The sequence below is a fragment of the Talpa europaea genome, assembly GCF_964194135.1.
Source record: "Talpa europaea genome assembly, chromosome: 7".
Lineage (NCBI taxonomy): Eukaryota > Metazoa > Chordata > Mammalia > Eulipotyphla > Talpidae > Talpa > Talpa europaea.
This window is the reverse complement of record NC_140074.1, coordinates 103,221,303-103,246,711: the sequence shown is the minus strand read 5'-3', so window position 1 is coordinate 103,246,711 and position 25,409 is coordinate 103,221,303. Positions and strand designations below refer to the sequence as shown.

At 40.5% G+C, this 25,409-nt stretch overlaps 1 protein-coding gene across 1 annotated transcript in view; it reads right to left on the bottom strand.

Annotated features, from left to right (window-relative positions):
- NUTM2F (NUT family member 2F) overlaps positions 1-12,917 on the bottom strand; it is a gene marked incomplete at both ends in the record, with an annotated part of 38,693 nt that extends 25,776 nt beyond the window's left edge. The window contains 2 exons of the mRNA XM_084237939.1: positions 8,979-9,105; positions 12,885-12,917. Of these exons, the coding sequence (XP_084094065.1) occupies positions 8,979-9,105; positions 12,885-12,917 (160 nt within the window). The remainder of the gene's footprint in view (positions 1-8,978; positions 9,106-12,884) is intronic.
- Between the last annotated feature and the right edge of the window lie 12,492 nt (positions 12,918-25,409).

The following is a 25,409-nucleotide window of genomic DNA, read 5'->3' as shown; positions in this document are numbered from 1 at the left end:
GTTATTTATCCAAAGGAAATGAAAATATATGTTTACCAAAAAAAAAAAAAAAAAAAAAAAAGGCAAAACAAGAAACCCAGCATGTTAATAGCTTTTCCAAAATAACTGTAACTGGAAGCCGTCAAGGTATCTATCAGGAAAAATGAGAAAATGGGTAAACAGTTGCACCATCATATGATGGAATGCTAGTGAGCATAAAACAAAAGACTACTGATGTAAATGAAGCCCCACACAAACAGTACATAAATGTGACCCCATTCATGTAATATTGTGCAGCAGAAGGCAAAATTAATCTGCAGTGAAATAAAATCAGGCCAGTGGTACCTCTGAAGAATAGAAGCATTGTTTACTGAAATGGGTCACAAGGTAAATATTAGGGATGATGGTAATGTTCTTAAGTTCTGACTGTAGAGATGTATATGCATTATATGAAATCACCTTTAAGTAAATTCCATGTAATAAAAATATTTTAAAACTCTAGATGACACCCATTACACCTTTGGCTAACCATTATTTATGGAGCCTGCCCAACTGAGAGGAACTGCCAGTTGTGTTTCAGTCATAAGAGCTCAGGTGAGGCCCACTAACTGGTTCATCTCCTTCCTCCATCCCACTCTGGTGTTTGCGCCATTTCAGTTCAATATGATTTTCAACTTTATGATGGTGCAAACGCATTTATACATAGTCAGTAGGAGCTGTACTTTAAATTTTGGTCTTTCCCAAGACTAGTGACAAACAGTACAGTACTCTCTCATGATGCTGGGCAGTGACAGCCACAGCACCCAGTCAGCCATGTTGATTATGAGAGTAACAAGAAAATCACAGGTTCAACTATCATGTTCAGCAGGTTATGTGTATTAAATACAGTAAATACTTACAGTATTTTCAACTTATGATGTGTTTATCAGGTTATAACACTATCGTAAGTTGAGGAAGATTAGTTAGAGCCTAAAATTGTAAACACCCCAATGTTCTTGAATATGTAAATGAGTTCACAAACTGTGGTACAATCACACATAGAATACTACACATAGAATACTACAATAAAAGGAATGAGGTGTCAATACCTGCAACATTTTGGAAGGATCTCAAAGGGAATTAGATTGAATTATAAAAGGCAATCCCAAAAGGTAACAATCTTTTTATATAACATTCTCAAAATAACAAAATTAGAGAGATGGAGAAAAGATGAGTGTTTGCAGAAGGAAGAGGAAAGGAGGGGAGGAGTTGGCTGTGGCTTATAAAGGGCAGTATAAGGGATCCCTGTTATAGAACTCTTCTGTAACTTTGAATATGATGGTAGTTACATGAGTCTACATCAGTAAAATTTCATGAACATTATAAACATATGCACAAAAGAATGAAAATAAAACTGGTGAAATCTGTGTAAGGTCAGTACACGGTAGTAAGAGAAAAAATAGCTTAACATTACCAACAACAAAATAAACATAATTCATATTAAAAGACTAAAAAAGAAAAACATATAACCATCTTAAAAGAAGCTAAAAGCCATTTGACAGACTCCAACATCCATTTCCAATAAAAACTCATCAAACAAGGAACAGAAGTTTGTCAAGCTGATAAAGAACAGCTATTTAAAAAAAAAAAACAAAAAACTTACACTTAGGAGGAAAGCATTCCCCATAAGATCAGGAAGGATGTCCATTCTCACCATTTAAATTCATCATTGCACTGGATGTTCTTGCCTGTGCAATGAGGCAAGAAAAATAAATTAAAGACATACTGAAGGGAAAGGAGTAACTATACTTATTCACAAATACATGATCAACTAAGTAGTATACCTTATAGAATTTATAAAAAACATACTAAAACTAAGAAGTTTTGCAAGATTACCAGATGTAAGATCACTACATATAAATTAGTTGTATTTTTTTTAAAGATTTATTTATTTATGCATACAAGAGCTGGGGTGTAGGCCAGAGGTGGGGGGGGTGATGAGAGGATTCACCAGACACAGAGTGGGGAACAGGCAGATTGACTGAAGTACACTGCTGAGGGGAGCAGCAGGCAAGACAGGAGAGGTCTGCTGTGCCATGTGGGTCAGCTTCCTGGCTGGGGATCGAACTCATGCTGCAGTGGCTGTAGATAGCTTCATAGTGCTGAGACTTAACCCTTGTGCCACCAAGGAGGAACAAATGAGTTGTATTTCTATGTACTATCAACAAAAATGAAAACTGAAATTTAGAAACTGGTGAAATAGTATCAAAAAATTAAGTACAGAGGTACAAATTTCATAAGAGGTGATCCCAAAAGGTAACAATCTTTTGTTGTTGCCTTTAACGACCTTATATGTTAACACAAGAGGTACACAGTATTTGTATACTATAAACTACAAAACTGCTGACAAAAATTAAAGAAGTCTCATATAGAGAAAAAGATACTGAGTTTATACATTAGGTGACAATAATGTTCACATGTAAGTTCTTTTCAAATTGATACAGAATCTACTTAATATCAATCAGAACATGTGTGTGTATGTGTGTGAGAGAACTGCCAAGCTGATTCTAAACTCCATATGAAAGTGCAAGGAATCTAAAATATTGAAGGACTTATACTGAGTTCCAGACTTACTGTAAAGCTATAGCCATCAAGACTATGATATTAACAGTGAGAGACAAAGATAGGATTGGAAAAAAACAGAATTCACATATAGACCCATATACACACGGTCAGGTAATCTGATTTACCACAAAGCTGCATAAGCAATTCAGCAAAGAAAGAGTTATCTTCTCAACAAATATTGTTGAACTGCTGATGAAAATGTAAACTGGTATAGCCACTATAGAACAAATGATCCAGAAATTCCACTTCTAGCTATTTATGTAAGTCACACATAGACAAATAACGTATGATCGCAGTCATATAAAGTGCATTCTACATAAAAAACCAAGCTCATAAATAAATAGAACAGACTGACCAGCAGTGGGAGGTAAGTGAAATAGACAAAGTGGGTCAAAATGTACAAACTTCTAATTATGAAATCACTAAGTCATGGGGATGTAATATGTGGTGTGGTAGCAACTGCATATTTGGAAGCTGCTAAATAAGTCACTCTTAAAAGTTCTCACCACAAGGAAAAAAAAACTTATAACTGTGGTGATGGCTGTTAACTAGATTCATCATGTTAGTTATTTCTCAATATATAAACAAATATAGAACCATTATGTTGCACAAGTAAAACTAAGATATGTCAATTATAACTCAAAATTAATACATACATAAATGGTGCTGGAAAAAAGTGAGTATTTGTGTGTATTTAGATCCAGACCTGGCACCAAGGACAGTTTACTCAAAATAAATTATAGACCTAAATGTAAACTCAAAATTATAAAACTTCTAAGGAAAAGATATATGGAAATCTTTACTACTTTAGTTTAAGGCAAAGATTTCTTAAATACCCCACCAAAAGTGCAATTCATGAGAAAATAAAATTAGGACTTAACCAAAAGTATGAATTTCTCTTCGAAAGGCACTATTAAGAGACTGAAAAGCAATCCTCAGAGAAATTATTTATAAAGCAAATGACTGATCATGGACTTCTACATAGACTATATGAACTTTCAAAATTTATTAGTAAAAAACAGGACAAATTTTTTTAATGGGCAGTAGATTTCAAAATACACTTCAAAGAAGAGATACAGATGGCAACTAAGCAAAGGAAATGTCAAATAAAGCCATAATAAGATGCCACTAAACAGCTATGATAATTTTTTATTTTAATTTTTGACAGTGTTTACAAAGACCTAGAGCTTCGGGAACTCTCAGATACTGCTGGTCGGAATATGAAATGGTGTAGCCATATTGGAAAACAGTTTTTGAATTGCGTAAAAAGTTAAATACACACTTTATCTTACAACTCAGTGATTGCAGTTCCAGGTATTTAACCAAAAGAAATGAAAGCAAACTACACAAAGACTTGTGAATGTTTATAACACAGGGTTTATTTGTAGTCATCAAAAACTGGAGATTACACAAATGTCCTTTAATTGGTGAATGGCTAAATCAATTGTGATATATCTGTATCTGTACCTATTTAAAAACTTGCCAAATTCTATACTTATTACACTTCAATATATCTTGTAATTTTTCCTTATGTATTATGCCATAACACTTTATACCAATAACATTTTATATTATGTTTCATACCTTATATATAATAGATCTTTAAAAAACAAAACAAAACAGGGAGTGATGCCTCTAAGATGGTGACATAGGCTGTTCCTGACTTTACTACCCCCTCAAAAGTAGAAAAACTGGTAATTCATGATACTACGGGAGTGAAGCTGAAGACCCTCCACCACACAGACCACGACAGACAGACTGCATTCAAAAGGTGAAAGGAATGGCAGCACTCTAACCACGCTAAGCACACTGTGTATCTACCAAGGCCAGAGCTGTACCATGCCAAGTCCCAGGTCCCATCTGAGCCTAGAGTTTTTCTAGTGGGAAGAGAAAGTCCAGGGTAACATTCACCCTTTCCAGCACTGCACAGCAGTATGTGGGAGGCTCTATTCTGATCTTGCATCATAGGGATTGCAGAAGAACCTGCAAGACTCAACCACTAGAAATCTGATTATGATGGGGTGGACAGGGGATGCACTTGAAACAACCAGCTCAAATCTTAGTAGACCAGGTTCCTGCCTGCAAATCCCAAGCAGTAATTCCAACCAGTGGATTTGCTCCTCTGCAAAACCAAGTCAGTGGTGTACTCTGACCTGGGATCTCAGCAGGACACAGGACCTACTTTGAGTAGTTTTGCTGGCCCTTGGGCCTGGTTTGCCCTCAAGCAGGCACAACAGCTGAGTTATAGTTCCCCCTTCTGTGAAGAGAGGAAGAGAGGAAGAGAGGGAGGGAGGGAGGGAGGGAGGGAGGGAGGGAGGGAGGGAGGGAGGGAGGGAGGGAGGAAGGAAGGAAGGAAGGAAGGAAGGAAGGAAGGAAGGAAGGAAGGAAGGAAGGAAGGAAGGAAGGAAGGAAGGAAGGAAGGAAAATTAAGGGCAAAAATAAATGCAATAGTAATTAAAAAAAAGATAATCCAAAAGATTAATGAAACCAAAAGCTAGGTCTATGAAAAAATAAAATAGACAAACCTCTACCTAGGCTCACAAAAAAGGGGAGAAAACTCAAATAGGATCCAAAATGAAACATTACTATGAACATTTATCTTCTAATAACTTAGTTGAATAACCTAGAAGACATGGACAAATATACCAACATCTAAGACTGAATAAGGAAAATATAGCAAACCCAAACAAACCAATTACAAGCAAGGAAACTGAAGCAGTAATTAAAAACTCTCCCAAAAAACAAAAGTCCTGGACCAGATATTTTCACAAGTAAATTATACCAAGCTTTCAAAGATGAGCTAATACCTATCCTTCTCAAACTCTCCCACAAAATTGAGAAAGAGGGAATACTTCCATTCCAAACACATTTATGAGGCCATTACCCTAATACCAAAACCAGACAAAGACAACATGTAAAGAGAAAATTAGACCAATTTCCCTAAAGAACATAGATGGAAAAACCCTCAACAAAACCTTAGCAAACTGAATTTAACAATGCATTAAAAGGATTCTACACCATGACCAAGTTGGACTTAGTCCAAGAACACAAGAATGGTTCAACATCTGAAAATCAACATAATTCACTGCATCAATAAAACCATATTAGCATATCAAGAGATGTCAAGAAAACATTGGTAAGATTCAACACCCATTTATGATGAAAACGCTCAAAAAACAGCATAAATGGAACATACCTCAACATAATGTTATATGTGACAAACTCACAGCCAAGATCATTCTCAATCATGAAAAACTGAAAGCTTTCCCACTAAAATCTGGTACCAGACAAGGATGTCCACTTTCACCACTACTATTCATCATAGGATAAAAAAAATTCTAGCTAGAGCAATTAGGCAAGGGAAGGCTATAAATGGAATTCGAATTGGGAAAAAAAGTAGTAAGTCCTTAGTTACCAAGCAACTCACTTTAGCCTTAAGACTCATGCTAATGGTGAAGGGATGAAAAAGATTATTTTAAGGCCATTTATTCTGCTTTAGTTTTCTGTCTAGATGATCTAGCCAATGATTTAAGTGGGAGTGTTAAAATCCCTTACTATTATTGTGTTGTTGTCATTTACTTTTCGGTCTGTTAATATTTTGTCAATCTGCTGTTCCTTTTGTCTTAGCTTGCCATCTTTATATGTGTTGTGATATCTTGTGATATCAATATGCTTTGCCTTCTTTATCATGTCCTTTTCTGAAATATAGGATGTTCCCTTGTGGCTATCCTAAGACTTATATAAAATAATTCAAAATTAAACACTTTAAAACTAGTAACAACTTAAATATAATTCCAAGATTTACACTTTTATTTCTCCTCCCACTCACATTTGAGGTTATTGATATTATAATTTATACATTTTTATATTGTTCCTAAAATATATCTATGGTTATGTTTATTACTTAAACTTCTAAGTTATACATTAATTACACTCTACCACTAGCATACAGAAACTATGACTATATATATCATTACCAGTGAGTTTTACTCTGCTATTTTATGATTTAGTTAGCATTCTTATTTCCCATTCAGTGATTCCCTTTAGTATTTCCTGTAAGGTATATCTAATGGTGAATTTCCTAGTATGCATCCTGAAAGAAAGTCTTTCCATGTGTTTCCAAGGAAGTAACACATGGATATAACAAATTTAATAGTTATCTACCTGAAATAAATGTCCAAAAGAAGGGAATAACTCAACTGCATTTAAAAAATACTTAATTGTATAAGCTTTTAAAAGGTATAAACTAAGCCTATACATTTTAGTTTTCTTTTCCTATAAACAATCCTTTAATGAAGAATGTAAACCCAAATCCAGGGAAATCTGAATTTGGGAGACCTTTTAAGTTATTTTTTTCTTTGCTTCCTGCTTTAAATTCTTCTACCTGATTAATTCTATTTAAAGCACTTTCTAAATTTGTCTGTCTGTATTTCATTCAGAATCTCTTTGTATGATTTTTAAAATGTATTCAATCTCTTTGGTGAAGAACTCTTTGTTCTTGGATCCCCTTCTGAGATCTTGCATCTACCTACCTGCCTTTGACTGACCTTGCAGTATCTCATTTAACATTTTTAATATTGTTGTTTTAAAGTTGTTGTCAGATAGTTTGTCTATTTCTGTCTCCTTTACATTTGTCCCAGGACTTCTGTCTTCTTTTTTCTATTCCATTTTGTGTTGAGTTATCCCTTGATCCTAGGAATGTGTGTTGCCTTGTTTATAGCTATTTATGCATGTGTATGTGGTTGGGGCACTGGAGATTTAGCATTGTTTTTACCTTGGTGTACCTTGGTGTGAGGTAGAGGGAGGAGGGGGTTCTGGGTCTTTAATACTCAATCTCAGTTTCAGGAATGGCATGTTAGGTACCTCTAACCTACTTTGGTTCCACAACAAGCTGGATTCCACACTTAGATTATCTTCACTTCCCACCCTGCCTTCCTGATTTTCCTTTCTGCCTGAATCTCCCAGTGGGGAGAGCAAGGGAGTCACTCTCTGGGATTAATTTGCACTTGACCCAAAGGTGGCACTCGTGTGCTAACTTAATACTACGGTAGCCTGCCCTGCTCTTGCCTCAGCTGCCACTTCTGAAGGCTGGGATATACCTGCCCTTTGTTTATTTTCCTAAAGTATTTGTGAGTTAACTCTGAAGTCCTCCTTTCTGCTGTTAGGCCAGGCTCAGCCTGGCTTTTCTTTGATCTCTTCTGGGAGGGGTGGAGGAGGGGGCTTTTGGTGCCCAAGCCATCCCAATAGGGAAGTTCTCAATTTTCTGGGTCTCAGAATTCTTACTGCCGAGGGTTAGGTCTGGGCCACAGCCAGGGAAGCTACAGGGATTGTCAAATGGTTTCAAAACTTTCTATTCTAAACTATAGGGAAGGCACATTGGCACTCGTTGTATAATTCTTTGTTGTAACCTTAAATAATCCATCATAAAAAAAAAGAAACAAAGTTATAGACATTTACGGGGTAAAACGGAGCATACAGGTTACTAGATTGAGAGCAGAAATTGGACAATATCTACCAGAGACAGCTGCCTTAGTCTCAGAAAGAAGTGTATGCTGAAGAGCAGGTCTACCAATAAAAGCCCAGGAATAGAATCCTAAAAGTGCTCAAAAAAGGAAAGCCATGTGAACAGAGTGAGATCTCCTCAGAGAAGAGGTAGGTGGGATGCCAGGGAAGCTCTCCCTGGGGTGCACATAACAGTTTGACAGGGAGGCGACATTCTGCAGCCTGTAACAGCAGCCTGAGAGGCTCAGAGAAGCCTCTTTAGGAGCTCATAGCAGCTCTACCTTTTCAATTGCCAAATGCCTCTCTGCCCACTCTCCTTGACTATCTGTTCCTTCCCACTCACCAGGACAAAGGTCCAGAAGACATTCAGTCTCCTCTCTCCAGGGCTCATCCCCTTGCTCCAGTTGTGTAATGAGCTTTGGCTTGGAAAATGCAATTCCTATTCACAAAGAAAGAAATCAAGGTGACAGTGGGTTAGGTGGCTTAAGAGACTTATCTAACAGTCAGCCAGGGAACGCAAAAACCTACGTAACAGTAAGGAAGCACAATGTGGGGCAAAAGCACTCTGAATACTGACAAAGGATGCCTGAGGTAGGGAATACTGGCTGTAAAGGCAGTACACAATCCCACCATGTGTTTGAGTGAATACAAATACTCCCCCATTTGAAGTAAGATATCTTCAGAGGAGGGGCCTGGCCTGGGAAGGGATTTAGACTGCAGTATCTGATACCACACACACAACTTCACTATTTTTAACTGCACAGAATCTAGACATTCTCTGGAGGTATAGGAAAAATATTGTTTCCTTTCTGAGTCAAAAGTATGGTGGCTGCTACACAAAACCTTTAGGTGCCCCCTGGCTGAATCTGAAATCTGAGACAGGCCATTCTTACCCACTGACACCAAGTGGCTGTAGTTCTCCAGCATTACATCCCGATATAGAGTCCTCTGGGCAGGACTCAGCAGCTTCCATTCCTTCTGGGTAAAGGCCACAGCAACGTCCTTGAAGGCCGTTAATGCCTGTAACAAAAACACATTGCTGCTCACCTGGAGCCAGGCACACCCACTAATCAACTTAACTTTGTCACCAACCAGGGCCAAGACAGCAAGAAAGATGGCATGGCACACCCAGTGAGATTTATGAATCTTGCTTTTAACTTGAACCCTTGTGTTCAAGACTATTAATCCCCTTCACATATTGCTGGTTAGTCAATTTAGGGGTCCTCTAGTCTGTTCTATTGATCTATAACGGTGTAAAAAAATCTTGATTACTGTAGGCATATATACATATATATACGCGTGTGTATAATATACATATATACGTATATATATATACACACGTATATATACGAATATACACACACACACAATGTTAACTGATTCCTCACACTTTATATTTCATTTTAAAGGTGAATTCAGTTTTTCTAGGGCATGTATTGGCCCATACAAAGTTTAGAATAATCTTATCCAAATTTACAAAAAAACCCTTGCTTTAAATTTTTACCTGATTTGCATTAAGCCTATTTATCAGATACACACGCAAATTCTTGTTTAGTTATGGGGATAGATGTTAACTAGACTTATTGTAGTCTTTTTTTTTTTTCATTTTGCAATATATAAGATTCAAACACTGAATCTCTGCTGCACACCTTAAACTAGTGTTTTATATCACTTATACCTCAACAACAAAAACCCTGGGATTTAAAAAAAAAGCAAACCTATTTAGAGAGAACTGACATATTAACTATAACTATGTTGGGCCTGCTCTGCTCCCCACTCTGGCTCTGGTGAATTCTCTCACCCTCCCGCGCTTCTGACTGCACCCAGTGCTTGTATAAATAAATAAATAAATCTTTAAAAAAAAAAAACAAACTATAACTATGTTGACTGCTCAAATCTATAAACACAATGTCTTTCCATTTATTGAGATGTTCTTTGATTCCTCTCATCAGCATTTGTGGTTTTCTGCATATAAAATCTATATATGTATTATAAGATGGACATCTAAGAATTTCTTTTTTTTTTAGTGGTTAATGTTAATTGTATTTTTCAGTTTCGGTGATCAAATGCTCATCACTATGACACAGAAACTTTAAGTGAAATAACTCAATTCTTTCCCTCCTGTGTTTCTTTCCTATATCTCCTTTACTTACTCACATAGAACACTCACACTTCTGACACTCTGATCACCAAATGTATGGAGGTTTTTCACCACACCAAGCAATTCTCTAATACCAACAGGGATACCTACAATTTAACTTAATTCATGCCACAGGTTAAGAGCACAGTCCCACAAGACTCTCCTCCTCTCCCCTTACACACACACATGCGCATTTCAGACACCACCTGCAAGCCCTGGTTATCAATAGCACTTCAGATCAACTGGCTACAGATCACAAGTTTCAATGACCCCGCTCCTGGGGTTCAATTATTTTGCTAGAGAGGCTCACAGGACTCAGTGAAATAATTAACTTACATTTACCAGTTTATCAAGGGATATGAAAGATATAAATTAACAGTCAAAGAGATCACATAAGGCTAAGGCTGGGACAGTCCCAAGCCCAGAAGTTTCTGACCCATGGAGCTGGGATGTGTCACCCTCCCAGGGTGACTCTGTTTGCTTCCCAGGGTGGAGTTATCTATTGTGGTAGAGATTCTGCAATAAGGCAAGAGAAGAAATACAATGCATTCAGACTGTAAAAGAAAGAAAACTGTTCCTATATGCAGATGTCACAGTTATCTGTGTAGAAAATCTCTAGGAACCCAGGACAAAAATATGAGAGCTAATAAGTGAGTTCAGCCAGGTTGTAGGATTGAAGATAAATGTATAAACAACTGTATTTCTGTGAGAGGACAGATGATGTTCTCTGTCCCAGCTATATACACAGGGCTCCTGAAAGCCTTTTAAGTTCCTAGGTGATAGGTGTTCTCATGAGGACTTCTGTGGAGAGCCACAGAGGCAGGGTTGTCCCTCCACAACAAAGGCATGCTGTCAATCCAGTGGGCCTGGAGCATACAGTTATCAAACCAGAGATAAATATTCTCCAGCCTTATTATCTAATAGAGTTTACCTAGCGAGGTTTTGGACTCATTGGGAGCCATCACCCTACCTTCTTTCTGCTTTCTGCCTTTTGAAATGGGAATATCTAGCCTATGCCTGTGCCACCATTTTTATTGTATCAATTATGTAAATTGTCTGGTTAGAAAGGGATCACAACTGGTGTGGAATTTTGCCTTAGGATGAATGGTATCTCAATTTATAGCTCACCGATACACTATATCTTTAGATGAGATTTTGGACTTCAAGGTCTGGTGCTTCAAAGTTAAGACTTTTGAGACTGTGAGGATAAAATAATGTATTTTCATGTGAGAAGGCCAAGGATTTTGGGGACCAGGGGTTGAAATGCTATGGACTGAATTGTGTTCTCCAAAATTCATATGTTGAATTCTTAATAGAATATTGTATCATTTTCATGTTGTGATTAATAAAAATATTTCTTTAAAAAAGTGCCTACCTGGCATCTGTTGAGGTGGTCAATAAATACTAAATTCAATTTAATGTATCAATTTACTTGCTGCCTCATCTTTTTTTTTTTTTTTTTTTTTTTTTTTTTTTTTTTTAGAGGCATGCTTTATTTATTTGTTTGCTGGTTTGTTTGTTTGTTTTGTTTATACATGCACTGGGTACAGTCAGAAGCGCGGGAGGGTGAGAGAATTCACCAGAGCCAGAGCGGGGAGCAGAGCAGGCAGAAGGACCGAAGTACACTGCTGAGGGGAGCAGCGGGCGGCAGGAGAGGTCTGCGCGCCATGTGGGACCCTCCTCCGTTGGCCGGGGAGCAGCCGGGGATCGAACTGGCGTCGCAGAGGCCGCGCGCAGTTTCGCAACCCAGCGCTCAACCGCTGCGCCAGCGGGGAGGCCCGATGCCTCATCTTAAGAAATAGAAAATCTTTCTTTTAGGACAAATATTCAATTACTATTTACTTCCAAACCCTTGATTTCAACATAACAAACTCCTTAAAATCCTTTAAGACCCAGCTTGCTCCAAGGTCAAGTCCACACTCCTCAGTGTGGCTTTCAGGATACTCAGGAATTGTCTCCATCCAGGCTCAGAAGGGAAAAAGGCAAAGCCTCCAAGGGTTGAGCAAGTAAGAAGTAACTGAAGCAGGTGCTTTGACCTTGGGCTCAAGGGAAGATAGTGGGGTGACTACACTGTGAACATGTTGTGTGATATCAGCATAGTGATCTATTCTCAAGGAAATTGGCAATCTAAATATTTAGGTGTAATCTTCCAATATTTAAGTGTGGAGACTCATTTAAAGTGTGGGATGGCCAAGCCAAATCTATCCATGTATCCTAACTGGACAGCAAGTTAGCATCCTGACCTCCAGACATAGAAAACTGACCATAGGACACTGGATATTTCATGCCTCACATTGTGAGGATAACCTGTTGCTCCCCAGGTCTCTGAGACACACTAGGCTTCCTGCCGCATTCCCACAGGTATGTCTTCCCTCAGCCAAGTCCTTCAGAGTCAGCTCAGGAGGACATCCCTTGAAAGCCTGTCTTTGCTTGTGCAGGTCTTGGGAACCACTGAGTACATAAGCAAGAACATCCTGTATTTTATTCCACTGCTTAGTTATTTAAATGAGTTCTAAGCCACAGGTGGCACACAGGAGTCCAGCAGAGGCACCATGTATGATGGGACACACCTCCTAGACCAGAGCTAGATCAAGGCTGCTCACAAACGAGAAAAGACAGTGGGTATATCCTGCAAGAGCTAGGAAATTTCTGGGCTTACCTCATCCCTGGTTGTCAGGAACCCAGGAGCCATATTCCTGATCTTTGGCATGCTCTTTCTAGAGAACAGTCAAGTTGCAGAGGCAGATCTAGAAAAAGAGAAGTGAGAGGGGTACTTAGAAGGACCCTTCCATCCAGCCTCCCACTTCAGCAGGGTGAGGGGAAGCAAGGAAGGTAGATTGCAAGAGAGCATCAAAGCAGCCTCTGCTTACCCAGTATCCTGTAAGAAAGACCCATAGATCTGGGCTAGCAGTGGCTAAGTCCCAATCTCTGGTTGGGAAATGAAGCCCCCAACACTCAGCGGTTGGATAAGACTGTCACTGTGTGTACTCTATTAAGACAGATAAGGCCTCAGAGAGCCACAGATGAACACTAACATAGGAAAATAATCTTTCACAGTGAAAGCAGAAGTAGCCCATCCATATCTGCTCTGAGGCCAAGGACAAACCCAAAATTCAGAGCAGAAGTGCTACAGGACTATGCAGAGTATCAATAGAGGGAAAGCTCGAAGCAGGATGGAAGTTATAATCTGGCTGCACCCTTCCCTCCATTTCCATAGCCAAGATTAGGGAACCAAGATTTGAAATGACTTGGCCCGCATCTTCAACAAGTCAGTTTCATGAAGAAATTTTTAATTGGGGAGATTTCTTTAATGAAAAGATATTTAAGAGGTAAATCATCTTAAGATATCATTGATATGCCTAGTGCACAAATGATGTATAAAAAACATTTGGGGGACTACAAAAAGTTGAACTAGGATTTGGACAATGTTAGGGATTTATTGTGAATATCATTAGCTGTGATTACACTATTCTGGATCTAGATGAAAACAAGTCATTAAAAATTGATGAAGTATTGAAGAATAAACTGACATACCTGCAGTTTTTTTAAAAACGCAAAGCTGGGGCCTCCCTGGTGGCACAAGAGTTAAGACACAGCACTATGAAGCTATCTGTAGTCACTGCAGCACCAGTTTGATCCCCAGCCAGGGAGCTAATCCACATGGCACAGCAGACCTCTCCTGTCTCACCTGCTGCTCCCCTCAGCAGAGTATTTCAGTGGATCCACCTGTTCTGCTCTCCACTCTGTCTCTGGTGAATCCTCTCACCCTCTGCACCTCTGGCCTGCACTCCAGTTCTATGCAAAAATAAAATCTTTTTTTAAAAAAAATAAGATAAATATAAACTATACAAAGAATTAAAAAGTCAGGGCCTCCCTGTGGCGCAGGGGTTAAGTAGCAGCACTATGAAGCTGTCCGTAGCTGCTGTAGCACAAGTTTGATCCCTGGCCAGGGAGCTACCCACATGGCGCAGGAGACTTCTCCTGTCTCAACTGCTGCTCCCCTCAGCAGTGTATTTCAATCTGCCTGCTCTGTTCCCCACTCTGTCTCTGGTAAATTCTCCCCCACCCCCACTTCTGGCCTGTACTCCAGTTCTTTTATGCATAAATAAATAATCTTTTTTAAAAAAGAATTTAAAAGCCACACTATTTGCGAATATTAAAATTGCTAGGATCCTTGAGGGTAAGTGGTGGCCACTAGTGCCAGGTTGGGACCCATGAGCTGAACAGAGTCTCTGACGGAGCTAGCCCAATCTTCTATCTGGATTTCTGCTTACCTGCATGAGTCTGAGGGCAGAACCATGATGAAAACTGGGAGGAGGTGAGAGGAGGAAGCCCTAGCACCCAGGAAGCCTCTCCCTGTCCCGGAAGTCTGCCAGCCTTGGCCCCAAATGACCCAACTGTGCCTAAACAGCACTCTCTTGGAGATGCTATATGCTAAGCAGCTATTTCTCCTGAGAAAGTCTCTGTGTTCCAGCAGGGGACTAGAACAAAAGCCCAGGAAATCAGGGAATCGGTGACAGCAACAGCAGAAGAACCCAATGAATTGCAGTTTTGTTGTTCTTGCCTCTCACTGTACCCCTTGCTACCTTTCACCACTTCCAGCAAGAATGCTTCACTCTGTGTGGCAGAGAATGTGATCCTTCTCTTAGGGAACTTGGCTTATTTCAGACAATTTCTTTTTAGGCTATTTCTCTGGCAGAGTGGAACATATCTGCCATATGGGAGCCTTGGAAACTCTTCTTCCCTTATATTTCCTCTGAGGTATTTTAAACGTTTTTCACCTGACCCACACCTCAATACTTCACCGGGCTTTGCTTCCCGTATCAAAGGCAAGCTCTGTTTTCTGTCTTGACCAAATGTACTTTCCCCCTTAATCCTAGCTGGTACTTGTGGCTGGTCATGCCAACCTTTTTTGGTTTGGTTTTAATCTGATAAGGAGTGGGAGACAAAGAAAATGCTATTTCTTTGTACTTCATGTAGCCTGGCCTAAGAGATTTTTCAGGAACTTTATGTGTGGTATTTTATAGGGCCCCTAGGGCAATGTACTTATTTTACTCATTTAATTCAGTGCTTACTGTATGCATAAAACTAGACTATAAACTCCATGAAATCATAAATACATAATAAAATAAAATTGCTAACCCCCAGGTCTGAAACTATAAAACTTCCTAGAAGAAAACAACAGGAGAAAGCTTCATGACATTGGAATAGGTAATGATTTCTTGGATATAACACAAAAAGTACAATATAACAGGCAAAAACAGAGGCACAAAATAAAGAGCCCATTAAACTTAAAGACTTCTGCACAGGCCTCCCTGGTGGCCTAGGGGTTAAGACTCAGCGCTATCACCACTAAGGCCTGGGTTTGATCCCCAGCCAGGGAGCTAACCCACTTATGGAGCACCAGACCTCTCCTGTCTCTCCTGCTGCTCCCCTTAGCAGTGTATTTCAGTAAATGCCTGTTCTGTTCCCCACTCCTTCTCTGGTGAATCCTCTCCTCCCCCTCCCCCACTTCTGACCTACAGCCCAATTCTTCTACACATAAATAAATAAACCTTAAAAAAAAAAAATACTTCTGCACAGCAAAGGAAACAATCAACTAAGTGAAAATGCAACTTACAGAAGGGAAGAAAATATATGGAAATCACAAGTTAGACATGGCATTAATATCCAATCTAATATATAGAACTAATATATAGATCTAATATATAGTTCTAATATATAGAACTCCTATAGTTCATTAAAAAAAAACCTATTAATCTGGGACCTCCCTGGTGGTGCAAGGGGTAAGCACCACACTATGAAGCAATCCGCAGCCTCTGCAGCACAAGTTCGATCCCGGCTGGCCAGAGAGCAACCCACATGGAGAAGCAGATCTCTCCTGTCTTGCCCGCTGCTCCCCTCAGCCTTGTATTTCAGTCCTTCTGCCTGTTCTGCTCCTCACTCTGTCTCTGGTGAATCCTCTCACCCCCCCCGCATCTCTGGCCTATACCCCAGTTCTTGTATGCATAAATAAATAAATCTTAAAAAAAAATAAGCCTATTAATCTGATATTAAAAGGATCTGAGTAGAAATTTCTCCAAAGAGATACAGTGGACAACAGCATGTGAAAAGATACTAAACTTCAAATATCATCAGGGAAATATAAATAAAAATCACAGTGTGATAGTACCTCATAGTATTAGAATGGCCATTATTTAAAAAAAAAAAAGACAAAACAAAATAACAAGTTTTGATAAGGATGTAAAGAAATTGGACTCCTAGTGCATTATTGGTGGAACTGTAAAATGATGCAGTTGCTATGGAGAACAGTATGAAAGTTCCTCAAAATACTAACAACAGAACTACCAGATGATTCAACTATTCCAATTCTGGGTATTTATTCAAAGGAACTGAAAACAGGATCTCAATTATTTGTACAGTCATGTTTGTCAAGACTCTGAAACAATAGAAATTTCCATCGACAATGGATATATGCATACCACTTTTTCTTTATATATATGCCACATATAATATTACTGTGCCTTTAAAAAGGAAATCCTGACACAAATTATAGATAAAACTTGAGGATACTATGCTAAGTGAAAGAAGCCAGTCACAAAGACAAATACCGCATGATTCACTTACTAAGGTATCTAAAGTAACAGAAACATAAAATAGAATGGTGGTGACCAGGGGCTGGAGGGAAGGGGTAAAGTCATACTGTTAACAATACTGTATTGTACGCTTAAAAATTGTTGAGGATAAATGTACGTTGTTTCTTACAAAAAAAAATGAAAATCAAGGCTGTTGATCAAGCCTCAAAATTTGTGAAACCCCTAGGAAATGTGATTTTTAAAAACGAGACCTCCCAATGAGATGCACACTTGACATTGTGGATCTGGGGATAAATGACAGGGTCTTTGATAAGTGATGAATCTAAGGGATGAATGAGTACGCGGAACTTCACAGCTACTTTTGGGTGTGTGCAGTATTTTCTTAATGAAATATCAAAAGAAAGAACTTAAATCTGGATGCCTTATACTACTCAGTCCTTCCCAACCCACTCCCGCCCCTGTAATCCAAAGGGTGAACCAACAGTGCCCTGGGGTTAGGGTGCTGTTTCCCGCCCCACCCGGTGCTGAAAGAACCCCCAAGGCCAGAGGGCACCGCCCCTCTGCACACGCCGACGCCGGCGCAGCCCGGCATACCCCACCCAGCCTGGTCGTTCGGCTCACCCAGGAGCCCGTGGGCCCGAGCCGTCCCGCTAAGATGAGGCAAGTCTGGGCTTTTGGCCCCCCGCCCGTCCTTCCCCCAAACCCGGGCCTATGGGCGTCGCCGCAGAGACGGGGCGCGTCCCTGCCCTGGGGATGTTGCTGGCGTCCCCGCCCCCGGCCCGGCCCGCCGGACAACGCGAGCCCAGCGGAGAAACCAAACCACCGTCACCCCCAGGCCCCCCAACCCTCCACACACCCCGGTCGTCACCCAGTTTTCCCTTTGCTCCTTCCCGAGGAGCCAGGCGTCGGGCTCGCTCACCAAAGGCGAGGAACGACGGCCTCGCCGCGCCGCGCAGCGCCGGCGGGGCGCAAAAAGACGCTACCCACAATGCCCCGGCGCAAGGGACGGCGCTAGCGCAGCGATCCGTGAGACTACACTACCCACAATGCTCCGGGGCGAGGGCTGCGCTGCCCTGACGGCCCCCAGGGCTCCACCGCTCCAAAGCCTGGGGCACCTGGCTGCAAGGCCCACAAAGCGGTGGGAGGGGGACCTGCCCTCCCCACTCACAGGACGTCAGCTTGTAAGACCAGCTCTGGTGTCTGCTCCTCGGCTCCCACTGGAATCCACCCTAATTAAAAGTATTTTACTGGTAACAAAAATCATTTAGATATAACAGAATAGAAAGCTCAGAAACATCAGTCTTTACAGAGACTGACAGGCTTTTTCTAGGACTTTGACAAAAATGTTTTCAAACTACTTCCTAGTTGCTTCTGCTCAAATTATTGAGAACCAGAGTTGGCCACCTACCTAATTTGGCTAGTTTACAAAACAAATGTAAAAAGAAATCAGAGACATAAGACAATAAAATACAAATGATTGTGAAAGTCATCTTGCAGTGTGACAGGTCTTTGCAATCATTAAATCAAAGCAGAGACCATCAAGAAAAGAGTGCCTTTTAAAAAAATGCCTTAATACAACAGTGCTAGGGTAAGAGTATCCCTGTTCATAGGTAGAGATCACTCTTATATTGAGAAACAAGAAATTCAGCTGAAGTGACTGAGCCTGCTATGGAGAGAGGAAAGGAACAGTTCCACAAATTCTTCATTGGTAGCTTAAGCTTTGAAACCACAGCAGCTTTGTTACAGGGCAGCCCAGATATAAAAAGGGTTGCCTGACTGTGGGTCCTCACCTGCGCACTTAAAAAGGACTTAATACTCCACTGCAGGCACACACAAAATGTTAATAAAAGATTTATTCACAAGGGAAGGGGAAATGAGGAAATGTACAACTCAAGGAGAAAAGTGGGAGATAAAGTCTTAAATGTGTCCTACACGATCCACAGATCTGGAATCCCAAATGGCACTCTGAGAGCTGGCGGTGAGCCAAGAGCTGGGAGGCCAAGAGGCAAGAGCCAGAGCCCAAGGCCCACGTGTCTGGTTTTTATACCAAACCTGGCTGCTTAACTCCACCCTCAGGTCCCAGCAACCCTCCCTTTGGTGATGATGGGATTTGTCTTTCCCAATGTCTTGATGGCTTTGGTCTGGAGTGGGGGCGGGGTCCACAAAGCCTGTATGGGATTAGCTCAGGACATCCTTTCCCCCAAGTTTAATTAAGTACCATGAGTCATGGGGAAAACTTACAGATTGTAAGATCCCTCACTAGTGATCCTGCAAGCAACACATCAAGGTTTTTTTGGTTTTGTAACCTTCCTTCCATGGCTGAGGTTGATGCCCCCATGGCTATAAGATCTAATTCAACTAAAGGGTGTGTGTCTAAACCAAGACACACTGTAGCAAGACAGGAACCTGAAAAATGTGATGTTCATGTCACTGTGAAGAAGTAGTTTGTTGGGGAATTAAAGAAGATACTAAGAAACATCACCTTGGAAGATTACTTCAAGGAAGAGGAAAGTTGATACCACTTGAGAGGCAATCTGGAAAGAAAAGAGATACTACGGCTTTATCACTTTTGATGACTGTGATTTTGTAGATAAAATAGTTTATGAAATACCATACCATCAGGGGTCAGGAGACTGTACAGACAACAAATGCAAAAAATCCAAAGTTCTAGGACTGGCATAGGAAGCTACTCTCTTTGGGGGGGATTCATACAGAGGTAGTAGAAATTTTGGACGAAAGTCAGGAAGCAACTTTAGAGAACAATCTATCTGATGAATAGGGAAGAGGATGTGGTTTGGATAATGGCTACAGTGGGTACAGAGGAAGATGTGGAGGTGGCAGTTTTGGAGTCAGCACTGATTTCGAAGAAGGAATACAGAGTGCAGTGGAGGACCTGGATATTGCACCAGGATAGGAGCTACAGAGGTGGTTATGACACTATTACTACAGAGGAGGAAATGGTGGAAGTGGAAATGACTTTGGAAATGATTTTGGATATTTTGGTGACAGTAGGAACACGGGGACATTATGGTGGGGGAAACTATGGTCCAGGAGACAGTTATAAAGGTGGGTGTTATAGGGAAGGAACCAATATTCAACTTCCTCCTATTTCTCATGGGCTTCCCTGTGTAACTCGGAGAGGATGACAGCCAGAAGTAACAGAAGAGTTTCAGATTTTCAAAATAAAAATGTTTAAGGAACTTATTTCTAAAACATGCATAAATATGCAGTGATATGGTAGAAGACACCATAGAGGCAGAGAGCTGCTTTTTTGAATGACTTGAATGACTTTTGAATGACTATTAGTGGGATCATTTCTTACCTGTTAACTGTCATTTCTTTCTAGTGGTCCTTGTAAGACAATGGAAGCAGGAGTTCCTTGACAATGTTAAATGGGTAAAGTTCAACTGTATTGTGAAAAACTTTTAAACAATATTCTCAAAATATTGAAAAACTGCTAGCCAGGATCATGTTTTCCTTTTAAAATTAAGTGTGTATCTATAGTCAAGAAGCCTTTTTACACTTGCTTTAATAAAATAGCTATAAGGGAAGAAAGTACCTCTGGAATTCCAGCCAAAATAGAATAGACCCCTTCCTACCTTCCTGCCAGGCTCTCCCTCTTACCACTAGAAACCTCTGTACATAACACAACAAACAAGCATAGACAAAATCTGAATGTGAAAGCAAGACCCTCAATGGGCCATGGGATTTGAGCAACCACACAGTTGTGAGTTCTCAATATTTCCAAGTGCTGGAGAATCCTCCAACTAGGAACAGCCTAATAAGCATAGACCAAAAGAACCCTCTAAGAAACAAGAAAATTGTAAGTTATATGGTACTTACATAAAATTAAAATATTGGGCAAACTAGCTTTCCAAAATGGCTATACTAATTTATATCACCACACTCTTTACAATTTACAGTTCTAACAAAAGCTAAATAATATATACTCTTTTTTTTTAAAAGATTTATTTATTTATTTATACAAGCACTGGGTACAGTCAGAAGTGTGGGAGGGTGAGAGAACACCAGAGCCAGAGTGGGGAACAGAACAGGCAGACCGACAAAATACACAGCTGAGGGGAGCGGTGGACGTGGCAGAAAAGGTCTGTCGTGCCATGTGGGACCCTCGCCAGCAGCGGGAGATCGATTGAACCCGTGCTGCAGAGGCTGCAGGCAGCTTCGCAGCCCAGAGCTCAACCGCTGCGCCACCAGGGGAGGCCCAATATATATTCTTAACAATATATATTGTTCAATTTCTTTAAAGACTTGAGCAAAATGCACTTCACCAAAGAAGTATATGATGCACAGCATCAATCAAATGTCAATCCAAACCACAAAGAGAGCACTATACACCTACTAAAATGGCTCAAACTAAAAAGACCAGTTGTACCAAGTGTTGGTGAAGGTTTGGTACAACTGGAACTCTCATTGCTTGTGGCAATATAAAATGTTGCTTCAGAAGACAGTATGACAGTCTCTTTTAAAGTTAAACACTCATTTACTATATGACCCAGCAATTTGATTCCTAGATATTTATCAAGAACTGAAAGATTAAAAAGTTTATTCATGAAAGCTCCAAACTGCAAATAACCCAAGTATCCACCTAATAGTAAATGGATAAACTGCAATAACATCCCTAGAATAGACTACTACTTAACAGTAAGAGCACTACTTTGATATAAATGTGTAAGAACATGGATAAGTTGTACATTCCATTTGCCATGTGAAAGAATCCAGGCTGAAAAGATTACATTCTGTTATTATCCCATGTATATATTGTGGGAAAATGACATTATAAGGACAATAAACAGATCAGTTGTTATCAGAAGCTGGAAGGGATGGTGAGAGGATTAGCTGCAAAGGGTCATGGAGGCACTTTAATGGTGACAGAAATGTTCACTGGTGGCAGTTACACTGTTGTATATGATTTTCAAAATTCACCAAATTGTACATGTAAAACAGTGACTTTATTATATGTAAATTATATCTAATCTTTTTTTGAAAAAGATACTCCTTATCTATCACAATTATACCTGCATTTAATTTTGAGCATTTACTGCATTTACTGCAGTAAATTACTGCATTTCAAAAAGTTATTCTACAGAAAGCTTGCACATAAAGTGTGTGCAAGGACTACCATGGCATGCTTGTGATGGTGCACTAAGGAGAATGCACTTGTTAGGGCTGGGAATTGGAGGGAGATGCTCTGCTTTGGTACTTTTTGGATTTTGAATATATGTGTTCATTGTATGGAAAAACAAAACAAAACAAACAGCATTCTTTAAAGTGATTTCCATGGTCTGGGTGAGAGATGCCGGTGGCCTGGTCAAGGTCTCCTCACCTCTGGGCAAAGGCAAGCAGGCTCTTGCCTCTGCATCTCCACATCTGTTCTGAATGCCTACCCACACTTCTATCAGCCAGGAGTTTTCAAATCCAAGGGCATTATAAGAGTCTTATCCTGGGACTTTGAGCCTCTGAGTTGGAATATGTCTGCCTTCCTTTGCTCTCACACCAGGTCAAGGGCCCCTTGGGGCAGGAAGCAGGAATTTGTGTTTAGGAGTGAGACTAGTCTTCCCAAGGGAGGGTGCTCAGGTTACTTAATGGCATGGCCGCCAGATGGCAGCCTAGCTCCATTCTCAAGGCTAGTTTCAGACACCAAGTCTGTCCAACAAGGTGGCCGCAAGCCAAATGACAGGCACTGAGCACTTGAAAGCAGCCAGTCCTGATTGTTTTACAAAACATACACAGATTTTAGAGATTTAGTATGGAACAAGAAGAAAATGTGGTTTTGTATTGGTACATGTTGAACAAGTATTTTAGAGATAGTAAAATATATTGAAATGATCACCTATATTTTTAAAAAAAGATTTATGTATACAAGAACTAGGGTGTAGGCCAGGGGTGTGGAGGGTTCTCGAGGATTCACCAGAGACAGAGTGGGGAACAGAACAGGCAGACTAATTGAAAATACACTGCTGAGGGGAGCAGCAGGTAAGACAGGAGAGATCTGCTGCGCTATGTGGGTCAGCTCCCTGGCTGGGGATCAAACTCATGCTGCTGATAGCTTCCTAGTGCTGAGACGGATGCAATGCATTGCCCATGCCAGCCAATATGCTACACTTGATATGTAGTCACTCACATCAATCCAATTCAATCAAAAACTATGGGACAAGGAGAGGGCCCTGCCCACATTCCCCAGGAGTGACTAGTAGAGCTAGCTGTACCCAGATATCGCTAGGACAGACCTTCTCTTCATCACACTGCCTTCCTTGGAGCCTCTCGGGCCTTCCCCCTCCTTCCTGATGTGTTGGTAATCCTGACAGCAATTCCCTTCATTCTGTCCTGTTCTTCAATCACCTCTGCTTTCTTGAAAGCACAAATTGAGGGGTTCACTTCCCAGGCAATGGCCACACAGAGGAGTGAGGATGTTGGTTTGTGTCTTCACATCATGCTTGTCTGAATGGAATGTGCTAGAGGGAAGACTCCCTGAAGGTTGCCAGGACAGAAAGCTTTTGTGGGGGCTAACTTTGTGCTAGACCTGTGCTATGCACTCTTCTTATATTGTCTCATTTAATTCACAAGACACCCCCCTGAAGTAGGTGCTATTACCCCATCTTACAGTCGAGGAATCTAAGGCATAGAGATTTCTCTGTGGACAAGAGGTCTTGCAATCTATTCTATGTCTTTCTTGGGTCTTCAGCTACAGTATCTCAGTAGTCTGACTGCAGACAATTACCTTTCTGATGATGGGGAGCCTAGGCCTCCCAGAGGCTGCAAGGGGAATGAGTGGGAGAGCCCCAAAAGTCTGACTGATATGAGACGATTGGAGTGAAAAGAGGAACAAGATGCCCTGGAGGAGACATAGTCATGTCTTTACCTTTTGTGGATTTGTGTTACCTAATGAACAAGAAATCTTACACCAGCAGTCATGGGCTGAGCAGTCCAGGTATGGCTGGTAACCCTCAGCATCATATTCTACAACGCACACCTTTCACCCACCTTCAACAGCCTGCTCACTGCTCCCACACACATCACCCTGCTGGCCCGTCCCCTGTCCTTTGCTCCTTTCCCCCCTGGAAACACCCTTCCCCATACACCCTCCAACAGCCCTCTGTCTTTGCCTGTCCTCATTCATGGTACTGAGGTGAAGACACAGGGAAGTTAAACACAACAAAGTTGTTTAGTCTGTCAGGAGCCTAGAATGCTAGGAGAATTAATAGAAACCTGGAGAGAGTTCCTGACACTGAGGAGAAAACAAAGGTCTTGGGCGAAGGGAAACCTGAAACAAAGGTGAGGTAGAGAAGCCTAAGGAAAATATTTAAAGACCATGGATTTCAGTGACTACCATAAGTGCCTCGGATGCAAATTAGCCATGCAAATGGCTTTGGACAAGTCACTTCCAGCGTGCCTGGCAAACATCACAACCTTAGCGTTTGATTCTTCCAACGCTGTGGGATTATGTGCTACTCTATCCCCAGTTTGCAAATAAAGAAACTGAGGCATTGGAATATGACACCATTTCTGAACATCACACAGCTAGTATGTGTTGGCGTCTGGGATCCAAGGACCAGATCTGTAACAAGGACAGTACAGATGATTAAGAGCTTAGTCAAGGCATCCATCATGTGTAAAGTGAGGATTCAGGGCCCAGTCATAACATGGAAATAGTAACAGGAAGGAGAGACTAGACTCCACAGATACTGAGGCAGCAGAAAAACAGGATGTTATCACAAGTAGTAACATATGGATGGTGAAGTGTACATTTTAGAGCTCATCCAATCCATTATTCCAGGAGAATCTCCCAAGGGACTTGTAAGCAGAGGAGGGAATTTTACCTCATTTTGCAAGTAAAGAAACAAGTATTTTTCAGTCATTAAACAAAAGATTGCCATTTGCAACAACATGGATGGACCTCAAGGGCATTATGCTAAGTAAGGTAAGTCAAGACACTATGATTTCACTTATATGTAGAATCTAAAAAGGCTGAACTCAGAAAGAGAGAATGGTAGTTACCCGGAACTGGGAGAAATGAGATGTTGTCAAAGGACACAAGCCTATAGTGATAAATGGAATAAATTCTGGGGATGTGATTTACAGTATGCTGATTAGTTACAATGCTATAAAATACACTTTAAAAGTTTCTATAAATATTAAAAATGTTTCAATAACAACAACAAAACTGTAATTGTGTGAGGTGAAGGATGTTTTAACTTTTACTGTGATAAAATTTTGCAATATGTAGGTGTATCAAATCATCACATTGTATATACCATTTATACAACTTACACATCAACTCAATAAAACCATTCTGGTGGGGGACAGGATGAGGTACCATCCAACTCATGTTTGGATGGTGTCATCAGTAAGGCAAGACATAACAGATATTTGAAAGGATGTAGAGAAAGGGAATCCTGTACATTGGTAATGGGAATGAAAACTGCTATAGCCATCATGAAAAACAATATAGCCAATTCCTCAAAAATTTAAAAAGAGAACTATTCTACCATACTCAGCAATTCTACTCCTAGGTATTTCTTCTACAGATGAAAACAGATGTCCACAGAAAGATATGTATGCAAATATTT